The 23,235-nt window shown below is 36.1% G+C and overlaps 1 protein-coding gene across 4 annotated transcripts in view; it reads left to right on the forward strand.

The window, feature by feature from the left end:
• Nucleotides 1-22,341, forward strand: part of SKAP2 (src kinase associated phosphoprotein 2) — a 180,892-nt gene extending 158,551 nt beyond the window's left edge. Inside the window, exons 12-15 of one of the 4 annotated variants that reach the window (XR_009053159.1) lie at nt 11,830-11,931; nt 12,291-14,884; nt 16,083-16,150; nt 17,658-22,336. Coding sequence is in view for 1 of the 4 variants with exons in the window: in XM_057731328.1 (XP_057587311.1) it covers nt 11,830-11,922 (93 nt within the window). In the remaining 3 variants the exon portion in view is untranslated. Of the gene's footprint in view, nt 1-11,829; nt 11,932-12,290 lie in introns of all 4 variants that reach the window. The other 3 variants (XR_009053157.1, XR_009053158.1, XM_057731328.1) reach the window with 3 other exon arrangements.
• The last annotated feature ends 894 nt before the right edge of the window (nt 22,342-23,235 follow it).

Raw genomic sequence — 23,235 nt, forward strand, 5'->3', positions numbered from 1 at the left:
ACAGATAAGGGAACTTGGGTCAACAAAGTTCCAGAGCCAGTACTTAACCAGGCATCTTAACTCCCAGATCAGGGCTTTCTGCTCTCATTTTTTCTTATGCTTGTATCTATCTTCCTTCCTTTTTTCCTCTCCTCTCCCCACCCACCTTCTTTCCTTACTTGTATTTAATTTGTAACCATCATAAAGTGCTTGAAATGGGCAAGGGCCCATTCTAGGCACCAGGAATCCAAAAGAAATGAGATATAAGCCTTAGATTATTGGAGGAAAGTAGGAAGTAAATACAACCAGTTGTGATCATTGCTGGCTGAGGTGGCCAAATAAGACCTGTCCCTTATTTCTCTCAGTCCTCTGCTCACTAGTGTAGGTTTTTTTTTTTTTTAGAAAGGTGCTTTCAGTTCTCGGAAGCTATCAATAGCCATATCACAACTCTTGGATTAAGCCTATTACAGAGCATTCAATAGTCCTGTGTTAAAATGACAGCTTTTTGAGTAAGTTACTTAATATAGAAAGTAAACTGATTAGTTTCAGTTCTTGACAAGAAACGTTCTTGGAGTCATTCCTCAAATTTACTTAGCTCACAGTTTCTTTCACCAATTTAGCTGCGTAAAATTAAATTGTGTGTAAAATTGCATATAAAATTAAAAGGTTGATTAGCTTCCACTTGGAATTTCAGCCTATAGGGATAAATGGCATGAAGCCATTATACTTGTATGGTAAAATATGAAACTTCCAAAGCCCATGCGGGTTTGTTCTTGAAGGCTTCTTTATGAATCAAGTTGTCTTTGTTGCTGAAAGCCTCAGAGTAGCAGCCTCTGGGATAGGCTGTGAACAGGCAGTGCTCCCACAGACTTGTCTTGTTTCTGCCATTCTCTCAGAAAATCATTTTCTGTGAATATGAAATTGAAAGTACAATCATAGGTTTGTCTCATATTTCTCAGATTCTGGGGGAAGTCATTCCTTTTCTCCCAAACTTGTTTTGTGGAGATTGTAGTTTTATACGTGAAGCCTGTCATAGAGCTGAGGGGGGAGGGGGGGTGGCCCGTTCATAGGAAGAAGATACTCCCATCTAAAATTTCTAAACACTATTATTTGGGTATGGGCTGACCAAAAATACTTCCTTTATCAGCCTTTCACAAGGTTTAAAGTTCCACTGTCAGCATTTCACGAGAGGCCTTTTAAAGATGGGCGTTTGATCTGGAGCTCGTTTTGGTTTTGGAAAGAAGAGACAGGACTTTGTTAGCTAGCACATTATCACCATTGGCTGGATGAGTAAATACCCATATTTACCCAGCTGCGGACCTGGTAAAATCAGCCAGGTTGATCTTAGTGAGGGTGAAAGAAAGGACACTTAGTTTTCTCTTGATGGAATTTGAACAAATTCTGGGTCATTGATGAGCATCTTGGCTGTTTGTTGTCAGGTTGCTTTGGGGTTCAGGATGTATTTGTGAAGACTCCACTTGGCTTTGGGTTAGTTCAGATAGGAACCTCTGGTGATTCTCTAATTTTATATCCGCTTGGCCTTCCAGTTTTTATCAAAATTTTGGCAAACATAGACCATAAATTAATATCATAAATTTATTTAATGTGTGAATGATGACAGCAGTTTGAATGCTGAGTATTATTTTAAATTCAGAACTCAAGGCCCTTAGAAGAAAAGAGCAAAACATTGCTCAAAAGGCCTTATTTCTAGATCAAGGTAGAGCTGATGCTATGTATTGATTATTTTTTAAGTGCAATAAATATAGAAATCACTAGTATTGTTATGTGACTAGAAATTTGTTTAATCTTTCTCAGAGTTATATTTCGATTTCGTGGTGATGGAATGAAATTTTACCATTTATTTTTTACACCATCTAGTGGCTCACAGTGAGTGGTGCAGGTAATTGCAGCTAATGTGCACAACCAAAGTGATGTCATAAATCCAACTTTAGATCTAGCTATGGGTTATTACTTTCCTATCTCATGTCAATAAAGTATAAGCATTAATTATGAAAATTCTTTTCATCATTCTGAATTAAATGTAAAAATTGTATACTTAAGAATGCATTTTGAGTCTAACAGTATTTATAGAGCCATAAAAAATGGGTACTTAGTAAAAAAAAAATTAGTGCCACGACTTTTCTAATAAAAAATACCACTGAAAAGATTTCAAAGAAGTGTAGCTTTCTTTCTGTAATTAAGGGATCTATAGTTTGCAGTATTTAATTATCATTGACTTGACTTACCATCTAAAAGGCTGACAGTTCTGAAAATAATCTTTTTTAAAAAGGCAACACAAGATAGTTTAAGAAAAGATGCATTCTTTTCAATGTAAATAAACATGTAGACAAATCAAGAAATAAAATGGCATGCACTATAATAAAGAGTATTTTAATTTTGTAATTATAATGACAGAAAGATTTAGCTAGTTTGACAGTTCAGTTCTTTTTATTAAAATTCACTATAGAAATATAGTTTGATTTTAAAATTCAGTCTTTTTTTTCTATTTTTGCAAGGAAGCCTTGAGGGGGTGTCAGCTGTGCTCAGTCGGCCTGGGGATGATTTATTTATTTTAAGCCTCTTTTGAGAGTTATACAAATCTTAGCTTTTTTTTCTTTTTTCTTTTTTTTTTTAGTGAAAATCAAATGTTACAATAAAGAAGAACGCGAAGGCAGATACCCTGTCCTTCCCCTTCCCTTTTTAACATTTCCCAATTAGAAGCTGTCATGTGACCCCTGGCTGAACTAGCCCCTCCTTCAGAGTGTCTGGCATTTTCTTAGTTTTAACCTTTGAACCTCACTAATAATAAATCTAAATACTGCTTGCCTAAAAACACAAGCCTGTAACTTTTTGCTTACAGGTCTTTTCATATAACATTGCTTCTATTTTTTTGTGTGTTAAAATAAAACATTTTCTTTACTTCAGTAGTTCAGTGGAGATTTAGAAATCTTCCTCCCTCTCCCCCAAAATGGAGGATATTTATAGGGATGGATGAAAGTGAAATATGTGATTTTTATGACAACTGCCAGTTGTCAGTTTTGGATTTATTTGGCCTAGTTTCAGATTTATTTGATGGGGGAAAATCATATTTGAGGTTGCAAATCATTTATTTTTATTTATTTTATTTTTTATTTATTTTATTTTCATTTATTTATTTAGGAATCAAATTGTTTAAAATAATGCTAAATTCTTTTATTGGTTTGCATTTCAATTTTATTACCACCTTAAACATGGATATAATATCATAGTTAATGAATGGTACTGTCTGAGAACTGTGTTTATGAAGTTTTATAATTTTAATAGCAAGATCCAGGTTATATAGCTATAGGCATATTCCATAGCCCCGCATACCTCTTTGGTTATGTTATTCTATTTGCTGTTCTGGATTTACGTCGTCTATTAGTTTATCTTTCAATCTGTACTCACCAGTAAATTGCTAACCACATTTCTATTCTTACTTTTAAGGCAATAAATTACTTTTAGAGACTTAATGGCAGAAGAGCTATGCTTCAGCAGGAAAGAGGCATGCTGCTTTGTCTGCTATTAACAGAAAAATAAGAGAATTAAGAATCCTGAAATATTTGATCTAGTCTAGGACACGTGACTTGGGCTTTGCAGCTTTTGGAGACATTTTTTATTAAGTCAAAACCAGGAAATATAGGTTGATAGTGTTCACTAATACACAGTAAAAGGGCATTTTTTAGTGTGTGTTGTTTGGAGTTTCAAGCATTGCCTCCCTTTGTATCTGTGACTTTTTCCAGTGATTGGTGAATTGTAACTGTCACTGATCATTTGCTTCTCATTGTGAAAATGTAAAGATTCTGTTACTGGGGCTTTTTTGGCTTCAGACCTACCAGAAAAATAAATAAAATGAAAGTCTTGCTGAGTTCTACTGGCAGAGGAAAATAACAGAGTTACTTTTTAGCTCTTAGTTTTTCCTTGGTGACCATCTGATCCCATGTGCCATATATAGCAAAACCACCTGCTGTACAGTAACTAGGGCATCTCAGTATAGGACATACATTGGTGATACTAAGCTAGTTCCCTAAATGTTATCATGTCTTATAGTCTTTGTGAAGGAGGAGGAGTATTTGTACTTGTCACTGCTGTTATTTGGGTCTGATGGCATTTAGTTTCTGTGCTGTCAGTGTGGCGATCCTGTGGGCTGAGGTGCAGTGAAGTATAGTGGGCAGACCTCCCTCTTCCTAGTGGTGATGAGCACTTGATGGAAACAGCACTGTGTCAGATTCTCATTCCACTTATGGGACTCTTTTTGTTACCTGTTTGCAAAAAACATGCTCGAGGACTTCCCGATTTTCTCTTACATAAAATGGAGGGAGCATTCCAGGAAAATGTGGACAGATGAAAGGGGAAGGTGCCTACAGAAGGCAGACTGTCAGGCTGAGCCCCTGCAGTGGCATGAGAAGTAAAGGAGAAACCAGAAGGCAGTGTCAGAGAGGCAGGGTTCACAGAGGAGACTGTGGAGGCGCTGCTGTAGCTACAGAGCCTACATGGTTTAGTTCTGCATGGAATAAGCAAAGGTTTCCCAGGAGCAAAACAAAACAGCCTTAAAGAAAAGCATCATGTTGGTAATTAAAAAAAAAAATCTTAAATTGAAAAATCCATGCTTTTTTATGCCCTTCTGCCCCCCGCCCCCAGCCCCAAAACACACACACAAAATCCCTCAGTGTGTATACGGCACACACTCTTTTGAGTTGTCTCCCTCCTTATCCCTTTAAAGATCAGATTCCCTTTGGAACAGCCCCAAATAATCAGGTTGCCTTATAGTACACTCCAAAATGTTCTGTTTTTTTGTTGCCCTGGTGTTTTGCTACACCAATTTGTGGGAAGGCAGAGGGAGGGGATGAAAACGTATCTGTTGCATACCTACAGTATTCTGTTCTTAGGCGCTCAGTATGCTTCCACTGCTCTAATCCTTAAGGTAACCCTACGAAGGATATAGTGTTATAATTTTGCAGATGATAAAACTGATGCTCAGTAACCTTATTATGTAAATCACTAGGAAGTACCTTCTCCTGGAATCAATGCAGATCCGATCCTAAAGGCTTTTCTCTTTCCCTTTTGCTACACCTAAGTGGGGCATGACTAAGATTTTTCGTTTCCCTCTCTCAATTCCTTGAGGTAGACACTGTGTCTTAAGTATTTTTGAATCCCCAGTATCTAACATTATAGCAGATAGATGTTTAATATATGTTTATGAAAATATAGTTAAAGATAGGAAGTAATCCTGAACTTCCTAAAGGAATTTAGAATGATAGAAGTGCAGAGATAGGGGAACCTTAGTGCTAGCCTTTCACTTCATAGGTGAGAAGATCTTGAGGCTCCTCCACATGATTGGGGAAAAATAAATAAAAGGCTAATGGAAAAAAGGACTGCCTCTGTGGAGACCTTAAAAGACAGTGACGTTTCTGCACTTGAACTTCCTGAGCTTCTTGGCAGCCAAACTGAAAAAGGGAGAGACAAGGAGCTAATAATTCTTTTTAATCATAAAGGAGGAAGCTTGGCTTTTCCCTGCACTGGCTACTTTAAAAAAGAAAAAAAACTCACATGAATTTCGAGAATCTTCACTGATGATCTGACCTCAACAGCTTTATATAATAAGAACAACAGTGGCGGATATTACCCTCAACAACAAAAAATGTATAGTAACTATAACAAGAGATTTCATGTAGGTAATTCTGTGAGGGTCCAGATGTATAATATTTAGACGTATTGATTTAAGTATGTAACTGGATTATTGTGGAGTCTCAAAGAGTGATATAAATGTAAAAAAAATCACCCCTAAAGAACTTGGGGATTGCCCAAAGTTGCATACCTGGTTAGTAACCAGCTGGAGACCCTCGATCTTCTGAAAAAATGATCACAAGTATAAGAAGCTGAAAAACTAGCAGAGTTTTCCCTTAGACCAGCCACACTGTTTCTGCCTTTGCAGGGTTCTGTCTTAACCTCTTCAGTACTTACAGTAAATTCAGCTGAAGCCATTTGAAGAAGTAGAATTATTTGGTCCCAGTTCTGCAGGGGACCGGTATCTTTCTTTTTGCAAGTGGAATTTAGGGTCTTTAGACAAGGTATCCTATACAGCACATTGGAAAACGTGGTGGGTGACAGCCAGCCATGAGTAGGAGCAACACACTTCATATTGTGAAGCTAAACATACTTCAGAACAAATGTTTGTTTTGTCATTACTAAAATTCTTCAAATATGTCCAGTATACACAAAGAGGATATATGCCTATTGGAAATTACACTTCCTAAGAAAATATTTAGGATGGTCATCTGGTGCACCATCCAAAATGAAAAAAAGAGTATGTTTCATCATGCAGTACATATTTATTGAATATTTTTACACATCCTGGAGTATGGAGCATACAGATTAAGTGTAAGACATTGCCGTGATCTCAGTAAGTTTCTGCTTTATTTCAGTTGAAGGGACAAATTTTAAGTACATAAACTGCACGGAGGAATAAATGCTCAGCTTGAAATGGGAGGTGTAAGTATGAATTAGATAATTCAGAGAAAAATTCGTGAAAGCTGGGTAACTTGAGTTGGGTCTTAGTCACTGGATAGGCTTTGGATGAGGGAGGGGAGACATTCCCTGGGGAGGTAGCAGCACGTACAGAGGCGGGAATGAGTGCAGCACAGAAGGTTGGGCTGTGGAACCAGAGCAGTGAGGGGGGATGTGGCTGGCAGGGTGGGAAGAAACCAAGCTGAGGAGTTTGGAGTTAAAGCACTGCAGGGCTAGTATACATTCCTGAGCAGCCGCGTAAACTGACAAAGGCCGTTTCTGGGAAGAACAGAGAGGCAGAGTTGATGATGCAATAATCCAGGGTGAGGTGATGAAGGTCTCAACAGTTAACAGTCATGAGTTGGTTGGTGAAACACACTGAGTACCAAGGTCACCCACTACTGAGTATGATTTGATCCTTCTTTGCCTAACAATATCTAAGAATCATCAGTCTGCATATCAGTTTTTACTTTATGGCATTGTAAATGTTGACTGTGTAGAAATTTGAATTAAATGTGTCTTGACTCTGGAATATAAACTAAAATTTGTTATACGAATTAAGTTCTTACTATCACCTTTCCTTCTTGTCTTTTGTCTCTCTCACTTTAAAAATGGAGTGCACAGTGCATGGAGAAAAAAATAGTAATTCTTTGAGTTAGAGTAACTCAGAGTCACACCTGCATAGTAAATTATAAGGTAATGGCTGATTTTCATATGTTGCTAAGAGACTTAGGGTGTTAAAGCAGGTTCATGAATGGTGGTATTTAAACATCATGGAGGACCTTAGAAATTGTTAATGTCCATTTCTTCATGTAGGAAATGAGTTAGGAGACTAAGATTCAAGCAGTAAATGTGTAGATAATAATAGTAAAACACTGAGGTTGTCGAGTTCCTGTTGTGCATTTTAAGAGAACTTTTGAAATGATGGATGTATAAGAAATGATTCTTAAAAAGTTTCTACTTGGAGATAGTAAAAAGGAAGAGATTGAAGAGGTGGCCTTGAAAAAAGTATTTCCATAATTTAAATAATTATCTAGTTTTCATGCTACTACAATGTTTATGAACAATTTGAAAAATTGAAAGTATCACAGTAAATAGTTGGAAAACAGTGGTAAAATCCACTGGTTCTGAAACTCAATGTAGTTTATATTCTGTGAATAAAATTACCTTTATTTCTGCACAAGGCTGGTATGTTTTGAAGCACAGATTTATGTTTGGAGAAAGGAATATAGTCTTTTAACCTTTCTAACACCTGTTGCTTTCAAACAGACTGGAAACGACTTTCTGAAAGGGTGGCACATCACAAAATCTTAAAATGTTTCAAGTTTCTGTTAAGGCAGCATTCTTTTACCATGTGGGTTGTAGAAAGTGGATTAACATACTTGAGAAGTGAGAATCATAGTGTTGAAAAGGATTTAAGTAAATGTTGGGGTCTTATTTAAGAGTAAAATAATACTGGCAGAGAGAGATGATTTAGTTAATAAGTAAACATGGGCATATGTTTGCCATTGTGTTGAATAAAGTCTCTGTTTCACTTTATCAAAACTATTCCTTTTTTCCTGCCTTTTTACATAATCACTTTAATTTATTGCTTAATAATGATTAATTGAGGCCTAAAATTTTAACTACAAAATAAAACTATTTTAATGATATGACAATTGAAAACAGGCGTTAGATCACAACTGTTCAGTGCTGCTTTATGATTATTTTCTCGAATTATTGAGCAAGTTTGGCTCTTTTGCATCTTTGACTGCCACATTACATTTTGCCTTGAAGCCATCCATTTTGCAGATATTGAATTTCTTTTGAGTACTATTTTTATACACTAAGCATCACTACACCTCTGGATCTTGATAGCATTACTACAGGAGGAGAAAGAAGCTTTGTGTTAGTAATTACCTAACATTGTCAGAAGCTGACTGCAGGCCTCTTTCTAGTGATAACAGAATAACCACATAATGTAGCTTTATAGCACATGATTAATAGAAAATAATTACATGTCCTACAAAGGGATGCAATATTTCTTATAAATTGACTAGAATGGTTTCCTGTAGATTAAAGGACTCTTCATTATTTTATCAGTCCTCCTGAAGTACAGTCACTTGCCTATGCTAGCATTTCAGTTGATGTTAAGAGCCGCGTAGGGTGAAGGATACCAGATGGCAGACCTTCTTGTACCTGAGATCTTGTGTGCCATCAAGATGACATGATGCTTCCTAACCTTTCAGAGATTTAGATGGCAGTCTGGTATGATTTTGTCTCTTTATTTTTTGTTTATTAACACGATAAGGTTCGAGGGTTGTTTGTTTTTTTTTTAATGGCCCACCTGTGACTTTTAGACCAATACTACAATTAGTATGTGGAGAGCGAGACAACACTGTATGGACTGCATTATTTTCCACTGTAAGTAATATATCATTCATAATCACATTTGTTTGGGAGCAGCAAACAGGGAAGGCAAAGGAAGGCAGACTTTCTACCTCCAAAGGAAACCGTGTATGCTATTGAATCTTCAGGCTGAAGTTTAGAATACCGCACTCCACGAAGCATCTTCATTCCAATTTATAGGCTGCAAATGGTTTAATTGGGATTCATGTTGCTCAGGAGGCTCATACAGAGGATAGTAATGATAAAAGTAAAAGCTTCTGTGTTTGCAGTCTTGCTGACATACTCTAATGGCTGCAGTGTAAATCCATAAATTTGTCTACTAGATTTTTACCTCACTATATTTTATCTTACCTCTTAATTCCACACAGGAGTGCTATATGGAATTCTTTACGAATGTAAAGTAATAAACATTCTAGTTTTTTATTTTTACTCTTTTCTGATTTAAACCTGTTACATTTTAGAGTATGTTTATGAGATGTGTATTCATATGCTTTTCAATTATTTTAAATTAATTAAATGAAACATTTAAGATTATTTTAGTCTAAAACTTAATTTTTTTCTACAGTGTTACTTTTAAGGGATTTGTTTACAGCTGAATAAACTCCTCTGCTGTTTATTACTGTACTTTCTGTTTAATGAATCTTCTGTTACCGTCATGCAAAATTCTCTCATGTGTGAAGTGTGTCATTGGTCTTTTGTTGAAGTGATTTGTTGGAAATCAATTTCTTAAATTTGGATGTGAATGAGCTTTTTGAGAACAATAATATGCCCTTAATTGAGAGTGCAGATCATAATTTCAAAGCAGAATGTTTTAAAGTAATATGAACTCTCTGGTTTGTAACTTGAATCTAAACATTGCAACCCAGATTGCAGGCTATTCTCTGAAAGCAGGTTTCGGTCATAATATGTCCTCTCACTAAATGTGTTCTGTTTCTGTTTCTACTCTTTGGGGGCTTACTTCCTTTACTCCTTTCAAATAATCAGTTGAAAAAAATCTTAGATGGGCATTGGATAAGAGCTTCCACACTTAGACTTACTCTGTTAAGTATCCATTTTGAAAACTTAAGCTGTGGGCCTTTGGCCTCTGCAAGGTGAAATAGATTTGTTTTGTTAAGCATTAGGCTCGAATTGTATTCATGGCCTTAAAAATTGAAAAGGGCAGTTTTATTAGGTACCTATTAGGATATAATGGTTGCTAATCATAGCTTTCAGTAAATTGGTATTTTCCTCTGATAAATATATTCTACACAGATTATAGGCGTCATCATTGAGTTCTGGGCATCAGAACTGATTTCATTGCTTGGAGAATTTTGTTGAGTTCACACTAGCAAGAAACTTTTAAACTTAAAATCTTGAGTCTGTGGCCTCATAAGCCAGAGCTGTGCCCTCATTAGAATCAGGCCTCCTCTACCCTTCCATCTTCTTACAAAAAACCTAATTCTGATATATCCCATTGTTAAAAAAAAGTATTCACAGGTTTTAATCCTGTAAATCTCTCTATTGACAGACTGCATATCAATACATACCTGGGACTGTTGCTACATTTGTGTGGAAGAACTGTATGATTTTCCTTTCTGATGGTCAATAGCGTGATTAGTCATCAATACAAATGTTAAATCTGTACTGGTATTAACATTCCCTCCCCACATGTAACTCGATATGCATATGCACATTTATCTATGACTCAGATGTTGGAAATCATAGCCTATTGAATTACTTTGGGGATTGATTTTAAAAATTTATCTTATATGAAAAATTAAATTTGGGTCCTACAGTGCTTTTTCAGAGTATTGCTTTTGGAAGATATTATTCTTGAAACTTGTAATTCATTTTACTTTGTTTGTATCTCACTAAACATAAATAAATTTGAGATAAAAATACATTAGTCAATCTGGCAGACAAATGAGGCCGGGTACAGTGTTCACGATGCCTAGAGCAGTGGTGTGTCTGTCAGTGGAGCAAAGGGAAGAAGAGGAGGCACAGGTTTAGCTCACACTGCAAAATAAACGCAAAAGTGACTCATCAATCACTTTCTCTTACAGCTAGATTAATATTTTGCCTTTATAACTTGAGATACTTTTATTTCCTATTGATCTTCCTCTGTAAGGGTGAATCTAATAGCACTTTTAAATTCCTCTACTCATCCTTTACCTAATGTAGTTTGTGATCAGTCAGAGGAACAATAAATGCCTTTGGGAAGCTTTTGAAAAGGAGCCCTTTTGTGAATTATTTTGGAAAGCCAATCTGGGGATATATTATTAGTGTTTCCTTATTCTCTAATTTATCTGTTTAAAATGTCTATACTCATGTATTAGATTTTCCTAAGAAAGGGCATACCTCTGCATTCTAAATCATTTTTGGTCATATGAATTTAACTAGGAATTAAGTAGTTTATTGTGAAAAAAAACAAAAACAAAAAACAGTCTATCCTTGCTAGATGATAAGCTCCTTGAAGGCAAAGATAGTATCCCAAGGATCCTCCGAGCCTTTAACACTGGTGTTTGCATATAAAAAGGTATCCCCCAGGCTGTGTGTTTGTGTGTGTGTGTGTGTGTGTGTGTGTGTGTGTGTGTGTGTGTGTGTGTGTGACAGAGAGACAGAGAGACAGAGAGACAGAGAGACAGAGGGAGAGAGAAGGGAAAGGAGCCCAGAGCTGACTTCCTTATATAGTTTCATTTGCTAGTTTCCTATACTAAGTGACTGTTTCTGTGTTACACACCATGAAATAAACAGGCTCTTTCTTATATGTTAATTTAAATCTTTGCCTCGCAGCTTTTTTTTAACGTGTCCAGAAACAAAAAAGATTAAAATGTTTCAATTTGCAGCTCAAGCTCTTATAACTTTATAAAAAGAAATAACATTTCTAAGAAGTTGCATACAAACCACATTGTATTTACACCAGTGTAAAGGTTAATATTGCATATTGTTTTCAATTAGGAATACAATAGATATGGCTGGTGGGTAGGAGAAATGAAGGGAGCCATTGGCTTGGTGCCGAAAGCCTACATAATGGAGATGTATGATATTTGAGAGTCCTGGGTAAGTACATTTTAATCCAATATTCTGTAATAGCTCATATGTTCTCTTGGTTTCTGCGTTATGAGTCTTTGCCTTTTTAAAAGTCTTTGTAGTTTTCTGATAACACAAAGATTATGCTCCCAAATGATCATCTTCTTTAAAAAAAAATCTGGTTTAGTTTTAAAAATAACTTCATAGAATTTACTTGGGGAATAAATAGATTATTTAGAGAAAGTCCCTTTGATATTAATCAGCTGTTTTCCCAGACGTCCTCCTCTAGTATAATACCACTTTTATGGCCTTTCTGAAGAGCTGAATTGACAAAATATTGAGTAAACATTCATTTTTTTCCTTGGCTAAAAATGTAATTTTTTTCTAAGAAGGAAAAATCAACATTTTGCCTGAAGAAAAAAATTAAGATGCAACTTTCCCTTTCTGCCTGCAGAAAAGGAAGATTCCTCTGCTAGTCTGCAAATGCTTTGGACTGAGAATCATTGTGAAAGCATGAGTGACAGCTCATAACCTTTCTTTGCTTTGTTGAGCATCATTTGTCTTTGTTGTTTTATGCATTCATTATAATATTCCTCTGATGTGAAATTAAATGAAGGATATTAATGTAAATTAGATGCGAGCAATAAAGTTTTACCTGTTGCTGTTTTTCAAATAATCATAGTTTTTATTCACTCATTTGATTTGTGTGAAGAATTCAGCACTATTTTATATGTATCACATAGTCATTGCTACTTCTAGTATGAGTTGTAATTTCTCTTAATACTGGATTTCAGTTATTTTTTAGAATGTAATGTATAATTTCATAAAAATTTCAATTGAATATATCATTCAAGTTTTTGGTAGATGCTATCTAAAGAATGTCGCTTTGTTAAAACTTTGTAGATGAGTTATCTTAGTATTTATTTTTCAAACAATAGTTAACATTTTTTCACGAAAGAATTTTTACTGATTGGTGAATTTACTTTATGTTAAATATAGCCACAAGAAAGAAAAATGATAGAATTGCAAATGGGAGTATGGTGTCACCCTGTGCAACACACGTGCAGACCAGAACCATGGTTTGTGCAAAGCCCTTTACCAATAATAAATACCCTGGTTATTTAATGGGTTTGCCAACATTTCCTACTGTAGTTTTCTTTAAATTTAATAAAACAAAAAATTTATGAGAGGCCCCATTCTGCCACTAATGTAATGGCATAAAGAACCTCAATGTATTCTCAAAGTCAGAGGGCATAACGGAGTACTCTTACCCTGACTGATCATTACTATGCTATTAAAGTCCCATCACAAAACAGTACAAGTCCAGATTTGAGCCCGCGCTGCACTTCTCAAAGCAACTCAGAGGGGTGGGTGTAGAAATCACAGCGGGAACATGTACCAGCAGGTGAGTGGAAGGGTAGTGTTAGCCTGACGTTGGAGGTGTATGTTGTACTCCAGAGCAAGGTTTGTGGAGTTACTACTTTTCCATGTATGTTTGAAAGCAGAGGTATTTTAAATGTCTACAAGGTACCAGTGGGGTAGATATACCAAAATATAGCGCTGATTGGATAATTATTTGAAATAAATATAATTTGCTAATATTGAATCCTGGATAGGAGGGTACTACTTTTGTTGAACTTTTCAGATCTTTGCTTTAAAGATAAAGATTCTAACCATGCAAATGAGCTGATAATATTTAAAAACCTCCATTATTTATAAAAACTATCCACAAGCAATATTTCAGAGTTTATATTTTAGTATTATCCCCTCCATACTGTGATTATCCGATTTCACATGTAAAAAATATGCATATTAATTTGGGGAATGTAGGTAAATTCCAGTTTATATAAATTAGACACTGTCAAGTTAAAGCTTTTAGAAATTAATTTGTGCACTTGTTAATTTTTTCCTAACATAGAACCATTGGAATAGATTGAAATCATTTTAGCAAAAGTGAGACCACTGGAGATGAATTTAGTGGATTGGTTTTCAAAGCCTGAGAGACTGAAAAGTGAAAGCAGCTGTGGGTTCCACTGACCATGTTGACTTCCTTGTGGACACAGGCCTTGTGCTCCTGGTCTAAGTGAAGATTTTAGTCCTGAGCCAGTAGATGGCAGCAGCTTTTCATTGCATAGGAACCCCCTTGGAAACCCCTCCCCCACTCAGGCACAGACTCACTCCACATGTAAAGTACTTAGCAGATTATTGCCTCCTTTTACAGTTAATCCAGGAGAGGGAGTCCTTTGCCAACGGATGCCAGACAGTCTCTGTGAACGGTGACAATACAGAAAAAAAAGTGTTAACTCTGTCCAGAGCTCCTCTGGCCTTTGTTCTTTTTTACTTGAATGTAGGTGGGAGATGAGAAAGGAAACAAAAAATTTTTAATCGGAATGACAGGAAAAACAATCATTACTTTCAACTCGTGACTATATTCATTTGGTGAAATCATTTGTATACCAGGAGGGAGAAAGTTTTCTTTACACCCTTGACAATATATCACACACTCTTCAAGATCATAATAATAGCATTAATGTGAATTTAAACAACATGGCTTGTTAGAAAATGTGCTAATTGCTATGTTCTCATTATGTTTGCTTAGCTTTTATTTGTTTTTCTATGAACAGTTAGAGAGCTAATTTTTTTCAAAGGTGATTGTAAGTCATATTTTACATAGCATTTTGCTTGATTATTTGCTCTGTACTGAATTTGTACTCTATTGCCATTAGATCTTACAATAATGTTCCACTCTGCAAATTTTTAAGGTTCAAATAAAGTTTAATTGTTTGCAAACTGTTATGATGCTAATAATTCAACAGCCTGCTGTGTTACTAATGAAATTACTTTGTTATGATTAATTTGGAAAATAGTGTGTTGATTGTAGTAATTAAGCACAACAAGGTGAAGTAAATGATTCTAATGCCATCTGGCCTCCAAACTGAATGAAGAAATGAAATAGGGCTGTCATCTGAATTTATTCAAAGAAGTAAGGATAATACAAATTACTTTCATTGCTATAGGATTTACACTTAACCACAGCTCACTCCATTCTGTTTTTGCCACTTGGTTGTATATGACAATTTCTTTTATGAAAAAGAATGTTGTTTAGCCTAGCAATTATTTTGAATACTTTGTATTATTTTAAGTAGATTATTTTTATCTTGTGCTAATTTAATTACAGATAATTATATAAAGTATTATGGGATCATAGAAAATCACTTTTCAGCCATCTGTAGGTAAAATCTCTGTTATATGGAGGGTTTTTGCTATTAGTGTTGAATATAGCCTTTCACAAAGAGTAGAGATTCCATTCAGTTGTTTCTAAAATGCTTCTAGTCAAGACTCTCTCAAAGTTCTTATGATTCCAATTTTCCTATAATTTCTCCAGTCTAACCTATTGCTACTCACTTCATAGAGTCTGGTGCCCCCCAGGGTCATGATTGAAAACAGAACCCAGAGCTGAGTTATATATTAGAGATCCAGATTTGTAGTTTAGCCACTATAAGAAAACTTACCCTAACATACATGTAGTTTAAAATCTTGAACTTCATCAGTGAGACTGAGTGAAGCATTGTGAGAATTTTTAAAACAGGCAAAGTACTTGTACATTTCATATAAATCAATTGTTCATATTTCAATTGTTGAATGGAATTACAAACATAAACTGTATAGAGGTCACTTTTACTTCTCTTGAGTTCAGTGGACTCAAGAATGTTGAAAAGCAATCCATATGGTAAAAAAGGAGGTGGTGGAGATTAAAACATGATCATACCATAGAAAACACAGATTCACTCAGAGCTTGAAGAGATATAATTATCACATAAAAACATTTGTTAAAATGGCCTAGTTTGTTAGTAAAATCCTGAGTGTTCCGATATTCAGAGAAACAAGTAGTATATTATTAAAGTATCTTTCTACAAACTTAACCTACACACAAATGCATAACTTAATCAATCCTCTGGATTGGGAACAAGGAATTTCTGGACATCCTCAGCTTCAACCAACGTTACCATCCACTGCCTTGTAGTTGAATTTCTCTAGAATATTACTTAGAACCTCTAATAGTGTAACATCTTGCTTGTGATGAGATAAATACTTAAAAAATTATTTTATTTATAATTTTGTAACATGAAATGATGTTTCATTAATGCTATTTTCCAGGGTTTTTTTCTTGTTTTCCTTAGTAGAATCTGCTCTATCACTGCTTGATCAGAAACATGATTTACTGCCAGCATGGTACTTCAGAGTATAGGTGTGTATCCAGTAAATATTTATTAATTAACTGATGTGGCATCCCACAGTATCTGAAATTTAAGAAGAAAAGAGCTTGACTTCTCTATACCTGGTAGAGAAAATCCCTTTATCATTTAGTTCATCAGCTTTCTGACTGACAGTGTTCTCTTTGTCAAAAAAAAAAAAAAAAAAATTCAGTACCCTTTACTGAGTCTTTAAAAGCAGCTTCGTTGTCCTCATAATAACATCAACACGTGGATTGGATTGTTGGTAACAGAATTGAGTGAGATTGTGAATAACAGGAAAGTTGAATGTGGCAGCCAGTCTTTAGATGTTTCCTTGCTTCCTTTCCTGAGTTCAGTGTTGTCACTCTTTCAGAGAAGGCACAGGTGACTCAGGCAGCTTGGGGCAAGTGATCTAGTTATACTTCCAGTACATCCCAAGTCACTGTTGCCCTGCATTGCACCTGGGTAATAACAGAGACGTCTTCTGATCTTGGAAGCATTCTAGCTGTCACTTTGGATGAATCAAAAAGGAGTATCTGAAAGTGGAAAGTTTCACAGTTGTTGCCAGATCCAACCTTAATTCAATTTTTGTCTTTTTTTAAAAACTTTCATTTCCTATTTCTTTAAAGTTGTATGGTTATGTTAACTTGAGTGCTTTGAATCCCAAGATGAAAGGAACCGTAAGTACAGAAAGTAGCTGTAGTCATACCGTTGCTCAGCTTAGGTCTGTAAAGTTGGGAAAGGGGCTGAAGGTTGAGCAGTCAAAAACTTGTGAATGTGTGCAAAGATGTGAAAATAGAAATTGCCCCAAAATCCCATCTTGTAAGTGCATTTCTTAATGTTGGAACCTTGGAAAGTATTTCCTTGGGTTTCTCTCTTTTCTGTTTTCACCATTTTCTTTTTTATTATCCATTACTCAGAGGGGTAATATAGAACAGCACTTGTCTGTTTTCTGTTTATTGGCCTGAACTTTGTAATAGAAAAATATCACTCCTGCTGGAGTAAAAGCAGGTGCCATTTTGTGGCTCAAGCAGCAGTTGAGCTCTTGTTTGAGGAAAGCGTCACACGGGTGCTCTCAAAGGAGAAAATTAATGCCACCGTTGTATGCCGATGAAAAGTGACTGCTTTAGAGAAGGAGGAAATTCCAACAAACAAGCAGATTCCCATAGGCTGTCTCCCCCTCCCAGCTTCCCTGGGAGTCCATTTCAAAAACCTTGTGTTCTTTCACTGTCATGTGAAAATGGCAACAACAATTTAACTAAGATAGTAATAGCGGTAACTAACATTAACAAGTGTTTACTACTTGTTATGCTTTGTACTTTTCATCCAGTCCTTCCACAGCCCAAGGTCTGTTGTTTATTCCCATTTTCCTGATTAGGAAACTGAGGTTAAATAATTTGTCCCAAGGTCCAGGAATAATAAGTTACCTAGCCTCCCTCCCTTGAATTCAGTACCATTTTGCTTCCCAGGACTGTAACGAATTCAGACTAAATACTTAATTCTCTTCTTTGCATATAATAGGCACTCAGTAAAAGCTTATTGACCGCTGATGATGACACCATTCTTAAAAATAGTCTGGAGCATATGAAAAGGATAGCTCAAGAATTGACACCTGGACAGTGGGAATTTGCCTCCTGCAGTCGTAAAGCAGGCCGTGGTGACTCTGCCAAATCCAAAGCAGCTAATCCACAGTGGAGGAGCAACTTTAATACTGAAACACTTCTGTCTGTGAACTTCCAGTCTGGCTGAAAATAGAAAGTCAGTCAAGGCAGCAGAGAGTCAAGAGACGACATGGTGCCAAAGGGACCCTTTGTGAACAACACTTCCTATTCTTTCCATCTCCTCAAGCCAAGCCCAAGGACACAGACCAGGCAAGGAAGCCTTGGAGAGGACTTCAAAGCTGGATGCTTCTGTCTCAAAGAGTTTTCAATTAGTTGGTTTTTGGGGGTGGTGTTTAAATGGATAGATTTAAAAAAAAAAAAAACAGTTTAAAGGATTATTATTAAATTGTTCAGCCCTTTACCATCATTATAAAACTTGCGTAATTTTGTGACTGAGTGATGGCAATGTCTGACTGAAGACTTTTTTTTTTTACTTGTTGAGATAGGAATTTGTTTAAGGAGAACTTTTATTGGAATATCTGGCACTCGAGTATGAGGTCTTAACTCCTTGGGCATCTACAGTGGTGCCTTGTATGGGGCTCCATAACATGAAAGTCTTCTGTTGTGTTTTTTGAACAAAAAATTTTTTAAGTTTTTATACCTCAGTGGTGGGAGGCTGGTCGGGGTGGGGCAGGAAGAGAAAAGTAAGAACTAATATTCACTAGAGCCCTCTGGGATTTAGCCAGAGGAGGGGTAAGGTTGGGTCCTCTTGTGGTCTAAAGTGTGCTCTGAAGTATTGGCCATTTTATAGCCCAAAAGAAGAAGGTGCACCGAGGGTCAGTTTCCAAGGAGTATTTAATTCTGTAGACTCTACAGGGTACTCTACAGTGTACCCTGTACAGGGTAGAATACTCTGAAAGGTTTCCATGCCTGGCACTTAGAATACTATGCTTCTAAAGGACAGGGAGTGCATGACTTCATATTGCCCTGATCTCCAGCTGCCCACCAAGTAGATTTCATTCGTATAAAATAACCTGTCCCATCCAGATGGATACACGACTCATTCCTAATTCCCTGTTCAAGCACTTGTGGTCTGTGGAGTCTCCATCACTCCCTGCTTCCATCGCCTTCCACCACTTTCCCCCTCCTCCTGCTTTCCCAAGGAGTTAAGTCATGTGAGGCATAAGGCAGATAATTCTTATCCCTCTATGAAATTATCAATATCAGTCATGGTCTCTGTTTTCTGTGAACCCAGCAAAAGCAAGGTATGTAACCATGTGTTTATCCCGTTACATGCACCCTGAATTGAAAAACTGAAATCGCTATCTTGTGAGTGTGCGTTGGTATCTATCTGTTGCTTTGCTTCAGTCGGTCAGCATATTTGCTTTATTCTTTATTACTGTCTCAGGGCTTGCTATTTCTCTTCCTATCTAATTAAATGAGTCCATTTTGAATAATTACATTTAAGTGCCAAGAGTGTGCTGCGGCATTTCAAACATAGAATTCGACACAGTCTTTCCCAAGCAGACTTATAGTCTAAGTGACACAGACGGGACGTAAACTCAGCAAAGGAACAGCCCCAGGTAGCCTCCCCTTTGTGCGATTCTTAGCAAGTTCAATCATTAGCAGTGTCCCAAAGCATAAAAGAAAACGTTCTTTGATTTTCTTACCTCTGAACCTAGGCGGCTACCTTGGAAACAAACTGGGGATGCTTTCTCATATATGTATCTTTTAATGTGCAAGGGAAGGCAGGTGCAAGGGTTTCAGTGTTGGTTCAGATGAAAAGACTGATTTTTAGAAAATCTCCGAAATGCTTGTAGCTACTGAATTGTGAGGGGAAGGAAAGAGCTGTGTGTGTATGTAATGTGAACATCTTTTATAGAGTTGCTGCCAATTACAATAAAACATAATTCTGGAAGCCGGAGGGCCCATATCCCTTTAGGGAAAAGGACTCTTTTTCTTCAGTTGGGAACAGAGTGTACCAGTGGTGTTCAGCTGAGAGTGAGTAGTAGGAAGACCACTGGAATCCGAGTCAATCAAAATTCTAGTTTCGGTTCTCCAGCACTTCGTGCCCTAGAATAAGTTTCCTCGCCTGCAAAATACCAGCAGACTTGTTCTCTCTACCTCACAGGGTGTAGTTATTCTCAAGTGAGATTATATTTGAAGGTGCCTTAAAAACCCAACAACGGTGTAAATATGGCTTTTCTGCATTGGAGGATATGAGAACTGAAATGAAACGTGGGTCAAAATAAAAATTTCGCCTTCAACCAAAAGCAAGCAAGGGGAAAAAATTTTTAATGCTCAGTACTAGCTGTAATGCTGCTTGGAGTAATGTTAGTGAGCTGTTGGTTTTGTTATTTTCTAATGAGAATTAATGTCAGACATCCTAGAGGAGTTTGAGATTAAATTCCTCTATAATCTTAAATACATTTTTGAATCAAGCGATTGGTTTTCAAGCTATGGTCACTTTCTGTTAATGGAGATTTCAGTAACAGAGATGTTACTTCTGTCTGTAAATTTTCAAAAGAAACTTTTGATATTTAAAACCATCCATCTGAATAATAGGCTTTAGGTAAGTGTTGTTTGTAGTTGGTTGGATTTAGAGAATTTTTTTTTAACAGACACCTTAAGGAGAATGTTTGTACAGGCTCCCTTCGACCAATATCTGCTCCGTCTATGAACTGTTTCTTCCACATGGGTGTCTGTGATTGTTTGCATGTGAATACACACTTTGTAGTTAAACATTTTCTTCAGATGCATATCTAAGAATGAGACAGTTTTATTTGATTGAATTAGCCTTGTAATTTAGCACTAATCTCCGTTTGTAGTTTGTGAAAATACGGAACTTAGAAATAAGGGCAAACCAGAACCTCATTACGTGTAACCTTAATGCTTTAATGTTATAACTTTAGGCAAAGCTAATAAAAAATGCAAAGGACTCTTAAATAATTTAAATTATCTAAAAAAATTGAGCATATTCCTTCAAATAATAATGGCTTTCGTGATCTGATTTTTTAAAAATTCATTTCTCATGTCTTGAATTACTTAGAAGTGTGGATATCAGAGTAAGTTTGAGTTTATTTAAGATTATTAAATATATTTGTTATCATATAGCATCACGGAAGTTTCCATTATTTAGCCTAGCAATTACCATCTTTAATGTTATGCTGTATATATAATTCCAGTAGCATATTTGATAGTCATTATGGTATAGAGTTAATTTTTAGCAATTCTCTTTAAAATAGTGCTCTGTGATGTGATTCCTTGATTATTTTGAGCCATTAATCAATTCCATTCACTTAAAAACATAGTCCTATTGCATACCACTTGTTTCCTAAAATAAAAGTTTCTCTTGCCATCTTAAACTTTACTGGAAAATTATTGCTTTCTTAATGTATTTTCATTGCTATACTCTTTTGGTAAAGGAAAGTGGTAGTGGGGAATACGGTACACTGTGGTAACTGTGATTAAAGATCAGTCCATTCCTAAAACTCTCCCCCCTCTTCCTAAATGACAGGAGAGAATTTTGAGTTCTAAGCATACCATCCTTTGCTTCCTCTGGTGCTGTGGTTTATAGCAATAAATACTCTATATTGATTACTACTTAATTCTAATGGAAGTATACTAAGGCTGGAAACATATTATAGCTTAGCATTTAGTGCCTTAATTTTTAAACAGTTTTAAAATTTTAAAAATTGATGTAATTGCCCTGAATATGCTTCTATTATTGGATCCATACCATGCTATAAAAAATATTCTCTTTTCATATCTTTTCTAAAGATTATTTTGTTCACAATGTATTTTTCCTGGCACGTCATTGCTATTTTTACATAACTGAAAATCTGTCATTTCCATTTTAGCTCAGTTTGGAAATATGAAAACCATATCAGAGCAACACATTAAAGATTAGTATGGAAGGACAAAAAATTAATGGAACAGAGCCATGTAGAGATTTTAAATTTAGTCAAATTATTCAAGGGTGCAATTTTAGTCCATTAATCTGGTTTGAGACTGCTTAAGAGAAATATTTCTCTCTAAATGAGATTTTTCTCTTTCAAAACATATTGAGAAGTCTCACCTAAAACAAACACTAGTTTTTTTAATTTTGTTTGTTTTTTGAGGTTTGTTTTTTTGAAAAGAGTGAAGCAAGAGCTTTCCTAATACTCTGCTATAATTTATTCTTAGTCAAAAACAGGTTGCCATTTACACACTAGATATTAAAAGCTAGTTACAGCCATTAAAGGTGGTCTAATGCTGTGTAGTAAGATATTCAACACAAGATTTATTTTTAAGCTATTTTGGGGCCAGGAGGGAAGTTGTTTTCCTTATGAAGCAGTTTCTGTATTTTCCTTTATTATTTGTAGTTTTTTTGGTAAATGTAAAACAGAGAAGGGGAGAATGGGAGCTGGTTGTTTCTTTGAATCCTAATACAGTCTGTCTTGTTAATGAACCTGCTGCAGTGCCCAGAAAACAGCTCCCTGCAAATAAACATGCTAGAAGTGATTTAGCCACAATGTCCAGACTGTGTAAACATCTAATTATTACAATAAAATTGTCAATAAATTTACATTACTGCTCCCTTTTCAAACGTTAACCAACTTTTTCTTCGCTTGATAAAAGAGCATAAATTGTATTTTTATGTGTTGGTGTTTTTGTTTTCATTACACTTCTTGCCGCACTCTAGACAAAAGACCTCAAGCCTTAATGCCCTGAGTTATTCCTGGATGAAGAAAACTCCTACAGTTGTTTATTAATGTAATGTGCTGTGTTTCCTTTCACAGAGAGATGGCCTCGGAGCCTTCACAATCTGATCTTTAGTCACGGCATTAAAAAAAAAAACAAAACACAGCCATAAAGCCGGTATGGTCGTCACTGCAGCTTTAAGAGAGACGCAAAGAATTAAGGCCTCTTATAATCCACTATTAGAATGGGAATTTGTTACATTAGAAGCAAAAGATAAAATGGTAAAATGCAATCATTTCCTTTAACAAAGATTACGTCCAGTTTCCAGAATTATGATATCATGTTGAACATAATTGTGGAAGCACCCCCCCCCCCCCGTATTTCTTATATAACTGGTACATTAACATTAGAAAAGCAGAGTGATATTGAATTCTAATGAGGTCTGGCCTATATGCTCTGCTAGGAAAAGAATGAGGATCGTTCATTTGTATTCTACAAAGCGCTCGCAAATCCACGTGCATCCCTGTGGCTTCAGCGCGTGGCGCTGATCATCTGTTCCTATTCGGGGGCGGGGCGGGGCGGCGAGGGGTTGGGGGGGAGGGAAGGATTCATTGCTTTGAACAGCATCCGAGCTGGGGGAAATAGTTAACCACTTCCCTTGAAGGTTGTTTCCTAATGACTATTTAATATGGTTGCTCTCTTCTATGCATTTGCTTTACCTGTTCTTTTCAAAGATCTTAAAAATTGTGATGCATATATTGGTGACAACATACCTCTGTAAAAGCCAAACAAAGAAATTCAATCCAGTAAATGTG

This window comes from Hippopotamus amphibius, chromosome 4 (genome assembly GCF_030028045.1).
Source record: "Hippopotamus amphibius kiboko isolate mHipAmp2 chromosome 4, mHipAmp2.hap2, whole genome shotgun sequence".
NCBI lineage: Eukaryota > Metazoa > Chordata > Mammalia > Artiodactyla > Hippopotamidae > Hippopotamus > Hippopotamus amphibius.